The sequence below is a fragment of the Dendropsophus ebraccatus genome, chromosome 1 (assembly GCF_027789765.1).
Source record: "Dendropsophus ebraccatus isolate aDenEbr1 chromosome 1, aDenEbr1.pat, whole genome shotgun sequence".
Taxonomy (NCBI): Eukaryota; Metazoa; Chordata; class Amphibia; order Anura; family Hylidae; genus Dendropsophus; species Dendropsophus ebraccatus.
Window position 1 is genome coordinate 60,819,049 of NC_091454.1, and position 16,544 is coordinate 60,835,592.

At 42.4% G+C, this 16,544-nt stretch overlaps 1 protein-coding gene across 3 annotated transcripts in view; it reads left to right on the forward strand.

Moving 5' to 3' along the window:
• Positions 1-16,544, forward strand: part of ARHGAP26 (Rho GTPase activating protein 26) — a 270,292-nt gene that overhangs the window by 43,348 nt on the left and 210,400 nt on the right. For all 3 annotated transcript variants that reach the window (XM_069971820.1, XM_069971829.1, XM_069971833.1), the window contains exon 2: positions 15,043-15,138. In XM_069971820.1, coding sequence (XP_069827921.1) covers positions 15,043-15,138 — 96 coding nt within the window. The remainder of the gene's footprint in view (positions 1-15,042; positions 15,139-16,544) is intronic.

The window sequence follows — 16,544 nt, forward strand, 5'->3', positions numbered from 1 at the left end:
ATTATTGTTTCAATTTTAAGGCTGTGTTCACACACAGTAATTTTTCTCAGTAGTTTCAAACCAAAACCTATGTTCACATACTGTTGAAATTGAGTTGATGGCCATCATTTAATATAAAAAAAGGGCCAATATTTCAAAACAATGGCCATTTTAAAATAACAGCAATTATTTGCCATTAAATGGTGGCCATCTACTCAATTTCAACAGGGATTTGAACCAAAGAATGAACTGCTGGTGGTCTATAGACAGGTGAGTTAAATAGACAGCTCCAACACATTTGGGGTAAACGATTCAACTATATCCGAGTATTTCTTTCACAGAGAGCCTGCATACAGAGGACTGATCTGCAATCAGAGACACAGTTGAGTGAGCAGGAGGCTGAGAAGCAGGGCTTACTCGTGAAGGAGAGGGAGGAGGAAGGAGTAGTGAGGCGTGCCAGAGTGTGGCACAAACAACTCCTGTTTGACACTTTGTTACAGTAGGATTGTGCATAATCCACTGCATGGACAAATTACCAAAAGGTACCATGCTCACAAGGGGACTGCCAGCTACAGCACACTGTCAGAACCTTAGGTAGGGCCCAGGTGCTGACAGATTCCCTTTAAGTCCTTATGCCACAGCCTATTATTTATGCTGTGCTCCACAGCATGGATGGAGTGTGATTGCTCTCAGAATTTAAAGAAAGGCATTTTTTTTATATAGCCATACACTGGATGTTTTTGGGTTGTTTTATGGCTCAAAAAACAGGCAAGAAAAAGTTAAATGAACATAGCCTTGCTTGGTACCAAATATGCTGATCTGCTGATGGTAAAGCTGTAGGCTATGTTTATGAGTGTCTTAGCAGCAGTATCATTTTATTCTGAGCACACAGTATATGAGTTTGTCGCTGCATAATATTCTAGTAACAATGTGCCAAGATTTACACATTCTCTTCAGCCCCAAAGCAGTTTATTTGTTTGATTTTTCGGCCGGGAACATGTTAAATGAGTATTTTTAGCATTGGACGAATCATACTGTTTGGATGAACAAGACTGCAGGTGTCCAGATTGTTATGTGACTCAGTCTCTCCGTTCTGCTCGATATATCTATTTTTCTGACTGTCTGTTTTCTCAGTCAAGCAGTCCAGAGACTTTTAAGGAGAGGTCGTGCATTCTTTTCCTGCACCCATCCTTATCCCACTCAAATCATTGTCCGCAGTTTTGTAAAATAAATATAAATTTTTTTCTTTGCAGAAAGTATACAAAAGTGAAGTAATCGTAGAATAGCATTCTACGGGATCTATACCTTCGAGCACAATTCATCCCAGTATACAGGACTACTTTACATCAAAGTAAACTGGATATTCTCATCTGCACAATGGATGTTATACTCCATACCCAAATGTCTTACTCTCTCATATGTACGTATAGTATACCTCTATATATAGAGCACCATAACAGCACAATGTATTACCAGCAGGCTCTGACCAAGGTGAATCCAGTTTTTGTTCAGGCGCAGCCATAGAATAAGGTGGGATTAACACTTTGTATTGTTGTGTAGTCGTTCATTGACTATTGATGGGATATGCTATAAATATCTGATAGGTGTCCCCTGAACCCTGACCCACCACATTCAAGGGAAGAATAAATGGAAAGTAGTCACCCATGTCCCTTTGCCTTAGGAGTGAATAGAGAGAGCCACGTGGTCACATTGTGGTCTTCTGTAGACGTAAGTAGAGAGCTGGGGACATACGCAGCTACCTCTTCTCACTCTTCAAATGGATGTGGCAGCCACCTTAACAGGTGGGGGAGGGTCAGAGGACCCCTCTTCTGGAGGAAGGTGCAGATTGGTGGGATGTCTAATATGCCTCTGTGCTGATGGGAGGATTAAGGGATACACTGTGCAGAGACTACACAACATTTCTAGTGCTTTCTATATGATGGTTACAGGACACATATAGGCATGTCTGTATGCAAGCATGGGAGAGGGACCACTGAGCAGGTCAACACTGAACAATTTAGGAGAATATACCCCCCTTTTTACTCTATATGCGGTTTTCCACAACATCCACAAGCTTACATGCTGGCAATTTGATATATACTGTACCTGTATAACTTGTCTGTGTCCTCTGCTCTAAAATCACTTTGTTTCATTGGTGGACCGTATCACCTAGGTGGGGCTTCATGTCAGTTGGGCCCTCTCCCCAACCAGTTGATGGGGCCCAACCGCTGTGAAGCCCCGCCTAGGTGACACTGTCCACCAGTGACCTGAACTCAGGGGGGGGGGGGGGGGCAGTATCACTTTAAGGGTGCGTGTTCAGTTATTTAGATCAAATCTGCTGCGGATCTGCACCATCAAATCTGCTGTGATACTGTATGTTTAAAGCTACCCTAAAACTGTATGTGATCGTGCTCAGGACGACAAACTAAACCACAATGTTGCGCATCCTTTGGCTGTCAGGGAACAAATATATTGTTCAGTTTATGTGAATGGATGACAGTAAAGTACTGCTGCTTAGTAGTAAGGCCAGGACTACTTTGTGATTACTGATTGATTATAACTATTAAGTGACAGGCTCTGCCCACAAGGTTGCTTACATCTCGGTATATTGAATTGCCCTGCAGCTGTAGGTCAATAGCTAAAATCAATCAAATTGCACTACAAAAAGTCAGTGTAACCCCATCCTAAATGTAGTGTTATTCTGTCAGCATGTACAGGAAGATAACTTCCATATTCAGAAATAGTACAACATCCTGAACACATTTCTGAGTAGATCTTTTCATTAAAGAAAATTTGGCAGGTGTTAGTCACGTTTCATACTGCAGACACTGGTAGATAGCTTTTAGGTAAAGCAGCACATGGTACCTTTCATATATCCAGCTGTGCTTCCAGGATTTAGAAAAATCATTTTCTCTGGTACAAGGAGTCAAAGAGGCTTTCCCAAGCTTATGAATAGCTGTAAGCTGGAATACTTCCTCTCTCCTTTTTCCCTGTATGATTGACACCTGAAAGCTGAGCCCCCAGCAGGGTCAGGTATGGGAGAGGGGAATAAGGAGGTGTTACAGCTTGCTGCACTTCAGAAGCTCAGGAAAGCCTGTTTGACTCTTCTTACTACATATTAAAAATTTTCTACAATCTGGAATCACAGACAGATATTTAAAAGGTACCGGGTGTCTCCTTGGCCTAACGGCTATCTAACAGTGTCATCATTTTGGAATGTAAATTACAGCTGACAGATTCCTTTTAAAGGGGAAAATAATAAAATTCATTAATATCACATTACAGCTTGAGAAGCAAAAACATAGTAAGACGTATGTTTAAAGGGTACCCTTCTTTAAAATAAACCCATGTTATGTCATCGGGCATGTCAGAAGGTGTTGATCACAGTGGGTCTCAGTGCCGAGACCCACTGCATTCAGAAAATATACCCGGGGAGAGAGTGAGGCAGGCCTTTATTTAAGACAGATACACTTTAGCATTCTTTGTGAGAGTTCTTTTCTGGTAACATAACAGAACAACTTTCTGCTGACTGACGCTTTTTGTTCATGAAGAATTCCAGCCAAATATATCTTCTAAAGTGTCATAGGGTATGTAGGTATGCCCAAAGGTGTCCAGTGATAGATTCTCTGAAATAAGAATGACTAAGATCCAAAAAGATAGTGGCTATAGATTGCGCAGAAGAAAAGCACCATGTTTAGCATCAAAGACATTGGACAGTGGGAGAAATTGACAGGAATGAGAAGCCGTGGAAGTCATCGGTGTGGAATCGTCTCTGTGATGAGTCAGACATCAGGTTTATTGGCTGTTAATCATAAAAGAAGAAATCACAGAATATCCGAAGACCTACAAGAAGCCACCCCAATGAATATACCATGTCTCAGAAGCATCATACTGTATGTAACGCATCCATATCTGACCAGTCAGATCCCATTCTCTCTATGTACTGCAGCACTTGTCATATAGTTGGTCCTTCCTGATGACATCTCTATGCCCTTATAAGACATAAGAACAAGTTGTTTTCATGGCTTCACTTTAGGGGTATGTTCACACATACTGTATTCCCTGTGGATTTGATGCTGCAGACTTTATGCTGTGTAAATCAGTATAAATAAATGGCTAAAAGCAGCACGTACTGTTGGTGTGAACATACCCCTACTGACAGTGTGCACACTGCTCCACACTCCACTTGCTCTAAAACTGGAGCCATCTTTATAAGCCAAGTCTGCTCAGCTTTCATTAATAGTTGGCATGGTAATGCTGCTAAGATCAGAGTTACTACCTTATTCCTTGCACAATATACAAATATTATCTGTTATACATCTCCATAAGGAAAGTTTGACTATTTTACACAACATAATTTCACATGACTTGGCTAAATCCAGTTCTGACAATTGATGTAGCATTAGTCAGTGCCAGTAGATGACTTAGATCAGGCACTAAGCCTTTTTTGGGTTGTGACGGTGAAAATTTGGAGGTGATCTGGGAAAAGTATTTCACGCAGACAGTAAAGTTCCAGCTTGGCTTCCGAGAGCTGGAAAATAGGCTTTGTATCCAAGTCTCCTTCCCCTTTCACATGACTCGAAAGTCCGATCAGCTACGACTCACTGTGATTGTTATAGCGTTTTTATTAAATATCAGGTCCTAGATAACTTCACTTCTAGGTTGCTGCCGCCCCACCCTGACACTATTGCTCTGTTATAATATGAGTGATTAAAGTACAATGTACAGTGTGGCTTTTATTATGTAGGTGGAGGCTGCAGTACTAAGTACAAGGCAGATCAGATTTGTTTTATCATCATTACCATCTAAAATAGATTTTTTTATTTATTTTTTTTTGGTCCTAGTTCCAAAAAAAAGCACAATTATTCTTCCTAGGCTGAGTCTTATATTTTTATCCCAATCCACTGACTTGAATGGATGTGAGTTGCGTTACCAAACACTGCAAAAGATTAAGAATGGAGCTGTTTATAGAAAAATAGCAGATGAGGCAGCTATGCAAATAAACGAAATGGAAGCTATTGTAGTTATTTTATTGTAGGATAGAATAATTGTTTGGACTGTGCAAATAGTCTCAGGCTGGGTTCACACCTGCTACGGAGGCTGTGCTGGGTGTCTTTCCATCAAACAGCATGCTGCACTGTTTTGTCTGTTGGGGTCCAACATGCAGCAAATACCCCCCACATAGTGTTTTCTCATTATCCTGCTTTACTAACTAAGCAAAACAGGTGATGCAGTTATTGTCCTATAAAGCAACTTTTAAATTGCAGCCCTTTGTCAAACGGCCAAGGCCTAGATTGTGTATGCATTAGGCTGGCAACACCCTCTCTGTCCCTCCTCCCTGCCCTCCTCCTCAATGCTCCAGGCAGATTTTCTCCTATTAATCACCTGTGTCAGCTCGGCACATGGGCTGGATCGTTAAGGCACCTGTGTAGTTTTCACTGCAGAGGAATAGAAAAATCATAAGGGTGGGGAGGAGGGATGGAGGGGTGGTGCAAAGTTAGGGCATGAGGCTGCAAGTTTAAAAGTTGTTTTTTAGAACAATAACTGCATCACCTGCTGAATGGACCCCAGGAGAGATATTGGATTAAAAGCAGCTATCCGAAGGTACAAGTGGTTTCGGGGGGGGGGGACAGATTGTAGGTACAGGGTTGCTTAAGCCACATTTACAAAGCTGAGAAGAAACTTCTTTGAAGTACATTATACATCACATTAGTAAAGGGGGAGCTGGTGTAAAAGCCAAGCTAGTGCAATGAGTCGGTTTTAGTAAATCCCATCTACAGTTCAGTGTGGGCTGTAACAGAAAACGATAAGATTTGTAGATGATGACGGATACAGCCATAAGGTTGTACAATTTGCTTTTACTTCTAGCAAGCGTTAAATTTATTTGCTGCATCAAGACAACATTAGAGACTTCTTATCTGCATTAAACTACAAACTGACAGTCTGTACTGTGACCAACACAGTGGTACCTTGTAGTTAGAGATGAGTGAATTTACAGTAATAACCATGCAAAGCTCTTCACTAACTCTGAAATCCGCTCATCAGCCTTGTAACTCACTGCCGCTTCTCCCTGGGTCCTCGGAAAAGCTGGACCCAGAACTGGGAAACTGGAAGAAGTTTCCCAAGACTGGATTTAGCTTTTCCCAGCACCCGGAGAGGATTGGCAGTGAGATATAAAGCAGCAGCTGATGGACACATTGCAGACGTAATGAAGAGCTTTGCATAGTTATTACTTAAATTTGCTTGTCTCTACTTCTAGAAGCTCTGCTAAGGAGAAACTGATTAGGAATTATAATTGTTTTTATAGGAAGTCTCAGGGTATGTTCACATAACATTTTTTGAGGCGCGAGTATGGCCGTATTTTGATAATTAGGGCTGAAAATAATCATGCTCTTTATTTACGTCTGTATTGTGTGAACATAGCCTATATGTGAACTGGTATTACAATGCCAGTACAATCTGATATTTATCCACTGGCGGTTTTCAGCTAGGTCTAGTCTATAATCTATATACACTACCGTTCAAAAGTTTGGGGTCACATTGAAATGTCCTTATTTTTGAAGGAAAAGCACTGTACTTTTCAATGAAGATAACTTTAAACTAGTCCTAACTTTAAACAAATACACTCTATACATTGCTAATGTGGTAAATGACTATTCTAGCTGCAAATGTCTGTTTTTTGGTGCAATATCTACATAGGTGTATATTTCCAGCAACTATCACTCCAGTGTTCTAATGGTACAATGTGTTTGCTCATTGGCTCAGAAGGCTAATTGATGATCAGAAAACCCTTGTGCAATCATGTTCACACATCTGAACAGTCTAGCTCGTTACAGAAGCTACAAAACTGACCTTCCTTTGAGCAGATTGTGTTTCTGGAGCATCACATTTGTGGGGTCAATTAAACGCTCAAAATGGCCAGAAAAAGAGAACTTTTATCTGAAACTCAACAGTCTATTCTTGTTCTTAGAAATTAAGGCTATTCCATGCGAGAAATTGCTAAGAAATTGAAGATTTCCTACAACGGTGTGTACTACTCCCTTCAGAGGACAGCACAAACAGGCTCTAACCAGAGCAGAAAAAGTGGGAGGCCGCGTTGCACAACTAAGCAAGAAGATAAGCACATTAGAGTCTCTAGTTTGAGAAACGGACGTCTCACAGGTCCCCAACTGGCATCTTCATTAAATAGTACCCGCAAAACACCAGTGTCAACATCTACAGTGAAGAGGCGGCTGCAGGATTTTGGGCTTCAGGGCAGAGTGGCAAAGAAAAAGCCATATCTGAGACTGGTCAATAAAAGAAAAAGATTAATATGGGCAAAAGAACACAGACATTGGACAGAGGAAGACTGGAAAAAAGTGTTGTGGATGGATGAATCCAAGTTCGAGGTGTTTGGATCACAAAGAAGAACGTTTGTGAGACGCAGAACAAATGAAAAGATGCTGGAAGAATGCCTGACGCCATCTGTTAAGCATGGTGGAGGTAATGTGATGGTCTGGGGTTGCTTTGGTGCTGGTAAGGTGGGAGATTTGTACAGGGTAAAAGATTCTGAATAAGGAAGGCTATCACCCAATTTTGCAACGCCATGCCGTACCCAGTGGACAGCGCTTGATTGGAGCCAATTTCATCCTACAACAGGACAATGACCCTAAACACACCTCCAAATTGTGCAAGAACTATTTATAGCAGAAGCAGGCAGCTGGTATTCTATCGGTAATGGAGTGGCCAGCGCAGTCACCAGATCTGAACCCCATTGAGCTGTTGTGGGAGCAGCTTGACCGTATGGTACGCCAGAAGTGCCCATCCAACCAATCCAACTTGTGGGAGCTGCTTCTAGAAGCGTGGGGTGCAATTTCTCCAGCTTACCTCAACAGAATAATAGCTAGAATGCCAAAGGTGTGCAATGCTGGAATTGCTGCAAAAGGAGGATTCTTTAAAGCAAAGTTTGATGTAAAAACAATGTTATTTCAAATACAAATCATTATTTCTAACCTTGTCAATGTCTTGACTTTATTTTCTATTCATTTCACAACGTATGGTGGTGAAGAAGTGTGACTTTTCATGGAAAACACAAAATTGTTTGGGTGACCCCAAACTTTTGAATGGTAGTGTATATCCACAGATCATGAATTTATGAAATTGTGTAGATACCAATCCACCTATAAAATATTGACATGGAGCCATGAATGTGATAATATGCGCTAGTGTTTTCTATCTGTGTATATAGAGCCACTCTACCATAGATGAAACTGTTAGTCTACAATGAAGAATTACGTAACTATAGCTAATAACGCCCATTGTTTGCTGGTTCCAATTTCCTTAGCGCGGTATGTTGCCATATCCCTTATTATTCTATATATTTCCCCTGTGCCGATGTTATTGTAGCTTTGTGTCCTCTGATTTCATCCTGAGCCGCTGTCATGTATCATGAGTCAGAGATTCCTAAATGATGGGTAACCATAGTTACTTACTTAGACACTAACAGGATCTGCTTATTATCAGCCTGCTTCTATAAAGAGTCACTTATGGCCGTACCTGAGCCACAGGGTGTCTCATATAGGGCAGACCGGTCACACCTTGCACAGCCAGTCTCTGTGGTGTTTGCACCTCTATTCGGGCTATAAAGGCTTTGTAGGCCGTGGTCCAGTTTTTGACTAGCCAAAAAATAAATCACTCTGAATAAATGTCAGCCAGTAGTCCAAGATATTGTGGCAAAGAGACAGATGAGTAAAGCCCTTGTAGGATGAATGCATAATAAAGGATGGGTCTGGATGAGATTTGAAGGGTTGGAGAGGACGTTGTTTGGAGAGGCCGATCCAAGTACAGTCTTTGGATAGGCCTCTTGGCACAGACCCAGGATCTGCATGGTTACTACGCTGTATTCCACATAATGAGAGATCATGTAATTGTTGCATTCTCCTCCTCAGTTCAGACTTGGTGTGTTTCAGCACATGTTACAAGACTTTTGCCTCCCACCACCTTCTGTCATCTTCTCATCATTGTATTCCGCTTACATAGTTTCCCATCCTCTTTTACAAATGACAGTAACAGAGCACGTAGCCTTAGCAGCTGGTAAGGAAGTATAAGAGCTCTTTACCCATGAAGTAATGTAATACAAGCCATTGTGTACATGTCTTATATCATGACGGGCTGTCATGGGCAGCAGAGGGGCCTTGTGCAATGCAGACGACCTCAGACATGGTGTGCATGCCCTGCACTGGCATAGGACAGAAGCAGTGCATGCATGGGATGCATGAGCACGTACAAATACTGTAGACTAGACAGGCAAATGCTGTTAAAGCGACTCTGTACCCACAATCTGACCCCCCCCCCCCCCCCCCAAAAAAAAAAAAACAAAACCACTTGTACCTTCGGATTGCTGCTTTTAATCCAAGATCTGTCCTGGGGTCCGTTCGGCAAGTGATGTTGTTATTGTCTTAAAAAAAACTTTTAATCCGGCAACCCCGTGCCCAACGGGTGTGCCTTAGAATATCTGTGCCCTAATTTTCCACCACGCCTCAGTCCCTCCTCCCTACCCTCTTCATCATTAGGAATGCCACTAAAACATTTTCTCCATGCTGAACATTTGCACATGTGTCTTAACGCTCCAGCCCGTGTGTCGGGCTGACACAGCTGACGAATATGAGGCAATCTGCCTACAGCATTCCCAAAGACGAGGAAGGTGGGGAGGAGGGACAGAGAGGTTGTGCCAGCCTAATGCATACACAATCTAGGCCACTTCTGTTGGGCACGGGGCTGCCAGTTTAAGGGTATATTCACACGAACGGTCTCGCAGCGAGATTCTCGCTGCGAGACTGGCAGGTCCTGGCAGTTCCCACAAACTATATACTCGCTGCGGTCGTTCATGTAATTCTGCCGCCCTTAACCCCTTCTGCTCCCGGCCGGCTCCCCCGCTGTAAGCATACATTACCTGTCCTCGCTGCGTCCTGTTCTCCCGTCCGGCCAATCAGTGGCTGCGGCTGGGCAACACACTGATTGGCCGGGCGGAAGAGCAGGACGCCGGACCCGTGCAGCGAGGACAGGTAATGTATGCTTACAGCGGGGGGGGGGGGGGGGCGGCCGGGAGCAGGAGGGGTTAAGGGCGGCAGAATTACATGAACGACCGCAGCGAGTATATAGTTTGTGGGAACTGCCAGGACCTGCTGGTCTCGCAGCGAGACCGTTCGTGTGAATATACCCTAAAAGTTGTTTTTTAGAACAATCACTGCATCAACTGCCAAATGGACCCCAGGGCAGATCTTGGATTAAAAGCAGCTATCTGACGGGACAAGTGGTTTGGTGGAGTCAGATTGTAGGTACAGAGTTGCTTTCAATTCTTCTGGACTATCTATTGAAGCTATATAATGTATATTTGTGGTGTGTATGGAGGGACCAAAACATTGTTTATTGATGTGAGTGCAGCCTGGCAATAGGAAAAGCAAGTCCGTTGCTTAGCTGTATATATAGAGGTATAACGAATAGGGAGATTGTGATCCCTCTGTATAGAGCTCTGGTAAGACCACATCGGAAATACTGTGTTCTGTTCTGGAGACCTCACCTACAAAAATATTCATAAAATAGTGTCTAAAAATGGGTTACACTCCATTATCACTCAAGACCTGCCCGATCCTGACTGAGCTGGATTGTTCTGTGATGCCGAAAAGCCTCTTCTTTGGGCTGATGGGGACTGTCATTCTGTACTGTTGATACTTTATATACTACGGAAGCTGTAGATCTGTATTTCTTTTTCTTCTGAGGTTTCTATGGTTGGACTTGATAGTCCTTCCTTTATGATATTAGTGATTTTAAGGATGTTTCTGATTTTGGTGTACCCTCTGCTATACTATGCTATTTATGCCATGTTATATACCCTAATAAAACTGAGTTAAAAAAAAAAAAAGATGGGTTACACCTGGATGAGGTTACAAGCGGCCAGGGGCGCATTGCTAACAAGGAAATGGGATGAACGTTTTGGTAGCCCAGGGAAATGCCGTATGGGGTTTTTCATGGCTAATTTCCATATCTACTCAAAGCATGATATCTTGGTGCTGAAGGGGTCAATTATCAAATCAGAAGTATGTATATACTTTGGGTCAGAAGTCCTGTTCCAGCCATGGCCTTAAGGCCCTATTACACCAAGCGACTATCGTCCGTATTCGGCCAATTATTGGTCATTACGACTGATAATCACTTGTTGTAATAGCTACTATTATAAGGCAACAGTCAGCTGATATGCACAATATTGGCTAATCCTTGTCTTACAACATTTTGAAAGATTTTTGAACAATAACAATGGTCTGTTGGCTGTTGTGTAATAGTGTCGGTCTGCTGCCACCACTCCTATCTCCTATGGATCCTCCTGCAGCTCCCCTCCCATAAGCTTTTCAGCAAATGTATATAGTTGTGTACGGTGAGCTTATGTCTTCAGAATTCGTGCAGAAATATCAATCACTGTCCCATGCGTCTGAATAGTGCCCACAGAAGTCCATGTTTGTGACGCTGAAACAACCCCATTCTGTCGGAATGAACTGAATCTCCGTCTCAGTGGTTCTGCTGCATGTGTGACAGCTTTTCATTCACCTCCTGTGTCGCCTGCGTTCCCAGTCCTGGAGCTGAACATCCTCCTCGAGGCAGCCTGTGTCTTGTAAAGGATAAACAAATGTTAGGGACATAAGAAGCTCTTTCCGTGCACAAACTACAATTCCGGTCTGTAGACGCTAACTCGGTTGAGGTCTCTATTCCTGCCGTCAGCCCCCTCCGAGTTTGTTTAAACATTAGAGGCTTAATAATATCCTGAATCCATGTACCTAGTGTTTGATCTCACGTCTTTTCTACCTCCTTTTGGGTGGAGTTCATGCCACATTCCATAAGAAAGACAGAGATCACCTGGAATCCAGCCAAGCCCCCACCAAGTCGGGCATGGAAAACAACCACAGGCAATGACCTTACATGAAAATATAGTCACTTACAAATTGTTAACAGATGAGAAGAACTAGCCCACCTACTCCGAAGGAGCTTGATGTAGTTTCTGAGCAAAGATCCTAAGCCATGGAGCGCTCCTAACCCAAAAGACTGCTGTCATAAATGGACTAGGAAAGCTCCTGAGCACTGAAGTACTGTGTAGCGGACTCATCCTCTGTAAACTGATAACACTCCGGATGTAACTTCTGTTTTTTTCACTATATGTAATGAATTGCATCAGTGATCTAAAAGTATACCCCCCCCCCCCCCCAATAAGTAACCTGTTAAAGGAAACAAGCCCCTGCGCATTGGACGCATCTATATGTTGTAGGGAGGGTTTCTCCGCTATGTCTGTGTCACGTACTGACAATAAAAAAACGCTCGGGAGAAACCCTTTGTGTACATTGTACAGCGGTGCTGTATGTGGGCATGTTGAAAAAGGGAGGACAGCTATGTTCTACCAGCTCAGTGAGATTCTGCTTGGAAGGAGGGAGTTGTATGGTTTATATATAGTACAGTACATTTTAGTCCTCATAGATAAGAGGGTTGACTAACAAAATAATCCTTATGCAATGTAAGTTGGAGAACTTTCTAATGTACAGTTGTATAAATTTAAATTTTATTTTCAAAATTCATGAATTTGCATTAAAGCGTCCTTTGCTTGACGGCGGGCCGAGGCTGAAAACCTGTCCTAGCCATGTGCCCCTGAAACTGGTCAGCACCATTTCAATAAAGATCCCAGACTTGTATTCACCACCAGAGGACTTCACCTGTAGAAGCCTAAAGCCAGAAACCTTGTTAGGGTGCGTTCATACCTACAGGATCTGCAGCAGATTTGATGCTGTGTTCAGTTATTTAAATTAAATCTGCCGCAGAAAATCAGCTGCAGATCCTGAAGGTGTGAACGCACCCTAACAAGATTTCTGGCTTTAGGCTTCTACAGGTGAAGTCCTCTGGTGGTGAATACAAAATCAAAACGCATCCATTTCTGCATGGCCTTTGCTATTCTGTACAGGAGAATACACAATGACAGGTTTCCAGCCTTTAGATGTCAAGAAGACCGTTTCTATTCACTGAAGGTTTAATGTCTTTAAAAGCAGTGAGGCATGGAAACCCATTATCATTATTGTTACACTATATAAGCGTTGGATCCGAAAACAATGTCTGGTCCATTGCTTGTAAAGAGAACGTACCAAGAGATGCTTCACAAATTGTCTGTACACCAGATAGCTTAGCTTACATCAGTGTTTCCTAGCCTGTAGCTCTTTGACTGTGCCAAACCTACAACTCCCATCATATCTCATGATAGGAGTTGTAGCTGGAGAGCCGGAGGTAAGGAAAACCTTGGCATGTATACATAGATGCCATTGATGAATCTGCCCCCTGGTTAAGTTGCATAACCTTTCTGCAGCCCGTCTGTATTACAAGAAGCTTATGCAGCATGTTTTTTTTTTTGCTCTCCTGGGACCGCAGAGCATGCAAGAACTTGTATATCTCCCACATCTGGAGGGGACATAACCCTTACCTAATGTGTAATTCTATAGTTCTTCAGGATACATTACTTTAAAATGAACATTCATGACTGTAGAAGCGCCAGAGTTGTCAGAATGCCAGGAACAATATAATAGTTACTGCACCTCATGGCTTTACTAAAAAGATTAATAAACTTGGTGCAACATTACCACCCATGACCTACCAACCAGTAGCCTTGTCAGTATACAAAGATCAAGTATATATGTAATATATGTATATTTTTTATTGTTGCTACACTGCCACATAAGATATTGGGATTCTATTTTTTGGTTGACTATGATTCACACCCCTCACCATATGGCAAATACCCCCCCCCCCCTCCAGTCTGCTGTCTCATATTCACATCCTCCTAAGCCTGATTTATTCCCCCTCAGCCTCATAATTATCCCCAGTCAAGATTCACATCTCTTCTGTCTCATGTTGACCCTGCTAAGTATTTCATGCCCTCTAAGGCTAGGTTCACACTATGTAAGAATGATGTCCGTTTTTTTTAACATAATTTCAACCTAGCCCCATCCTGATTCATACAGCCTGCTCCTGAGCCTCATTTATGCCTCTCCACCTTATTTTCACACAGAAAGCTCTGTCAGTTCACACAATGAAGCGAGTGGCTCCAGCCGCTTGCTTCATTGTGTGCTGTGAGGAGTTTTGATGCAGGTGCGCGCTAATGTGCCCACATCAGAACACTGCGGTTGGAAAGATCATCTATTCGGTATTGCAGTACCGGCCGGGATGATCTTTTCAGAGACCGGCCGCTCCGTGACCAAGCCGGGTCACGGAACGGCCGGTCTCGTACGCCATGTGAACATGGCCTAAGCCTGGCAATCACACCCCTTTTATAAAATACAGTTCCAGTCCATCTGACTAGTCAGACAAAAGTGCATGTGGGCAACCAAATGATAAATCCCGTTATGTGAACAAGGGTGGTTAGGGTTTGGAGCATAGCAACAAAATCTTCCTACAGTTATTTTTTAGCAGTGATATGTTAGGCTTTAGCAGTGTATGAGCTATTCTGATACTCCGGTCTTAGGTTCTGATAATCGCAGGAAGGTGTAATGTTAGTTACAACATTCCCAGGGTAAAGCTTCTTGTCAGCCTCCCTGTCTGGCTGCATTGGCGGACATCTGCTGGTACACTGGGTGTAGGATCTGCAGGTGGATGCTCACTCACATATGGAGCCTTATGCATTATAATGCAAAGAAAATAAAGTCCATCTGGTTTACATTCCCTCCACTTCCCATCAGTTCCTATTTGGTTTTCCTATCTGTTTTCCCTGCTCTAATTTCTTTTTCTTAGTCTACAAGAAAAATAGATTAAAATGTTCTCCTACAATTCAGTCTAATACAGACTGTGGCTATGTTAACACTATTTAAAAACCACGGCCCTATTTTATAACAACGGCTGTTGTCGTGGAAAATGGGCGTTGTTATGAAATGCGGCCATTGTATTTACATAGTGTGAACATAGCCTGAAAGTGGATATGCAGTATAAATATTGTATTCTTGTTATTTTATAGAGTAAAATTATGTCCCTGTATATAAGTGGCTAAATCCTTCTCTTCCTCTGCAGCTTTGTCTTCTGCAAAAAGGAAATTTGCCGGTTCACTGAATGAATTCAAATTCCGGTGCATTGGTGATGCGGAAACTGATGATGAAATCTGCATTGGTAAGACCTGTGTGTAATGTATCCCAATCTCTGTCCAACACAGCTGCTGTCCATGGTGTTAGTTATTTGTCATTATTATTACTGCCCAATACTACTAGTTACATGTGGTTCTCCTATAGGCATGTCCATCATCATGTTTTCTGAAAACACGCTCCTTGTCTGCTGGGTGTAATGAACTCTGCAGAACCATAGACTTGAGAAATCCGGTGAAAATTTTTATTAGTACGGTATTGCCCCCCAAAAGTTATACAAATCACCAATATACACTTATTACGGGAAATGCTTATAAAGTGTTTTTTCCCTGCACTTACTACTACATCAAGGCTTCACTTCCTGGATAAAATGGTGATGTCACGACCCGACTCCCAGAGCTGTGCGGGCTGTGGCTGCTGGAGAGGATGATTGCAGAGGGATGCTCAGTGTCCCTCCAGTGCCCTGTGTCCCTCAGTGTCCCCCTGCCATCATCCTCTCCAGTAGCCATAGCCTGCACAGCTCTGGGAGTCGGGTCGTGACATCACCATGTTATCCAGGAAGTGAAGCCTTGATGCAGTAGTAATTGCAGGGAAAAAAGCACTTTATAAGCATTTCCCATAAGTGTATATTGGGGATTTGTATAACTTTTGGAGGGCAATACAATGCTTAAATAAAAACTTTTGCCGGACTTCTACTTTAAAGGGGATATTCAGGATTAGATAAACATGCCAGCTTTCTTTAAGAACTACCACCACTCTTGTCTCTAGTTTGGGTGGGGCTTTGCAATAGCCCTCCACTTCTTTGAAACTGAGTTGCAAAACTTGAGCCAATAGTGGTGATGGAAGAAAGTAGCCATGTTTTTCCAATTCAGGATAACCCTTGTAATGCCTCCTGTTGTGCTGTATTGTAAGCTTTCTGCCTTATTCCTGCCCGGCAGATGGTAAAATGTGCAGCAATGCGTGTTTCTTACTGTATATAGGACATGTTACTCATCCTTCTGGATTTCAAATATGCAAATGGGAAAAAATGCATATTCAGTCTGAATTGCTGAATGTATTTTCATTGATAACAATGGGAGAATCAAATTACACATAACTTTCATCACACATAGTTTTTAAGAATATTCCTATGTGAAAAAAATATGCTTTTAGAACATAAAGTAACAGTCCCCTAAAGTACAGTTTTCAGTTTGTTTGTTTTTTTTTTATTTATAAATATGGCACTGTCTGTACATTTTTATTCCATTTTACTTATTTATGCATACCCCTGTGCTAAATAAAACCTCTACTGTATGTGTATAATAGATGTCAGAGATCCTTTAAGGGTTGGTAGCTGGAATATAACTAAAAGCACAGGAAGCCATTAAACAAATTGATCCCAGTGCTGGTTCTGAGCACAGAGACTTTACATAACCGCTTTATCATGGGGAGTCC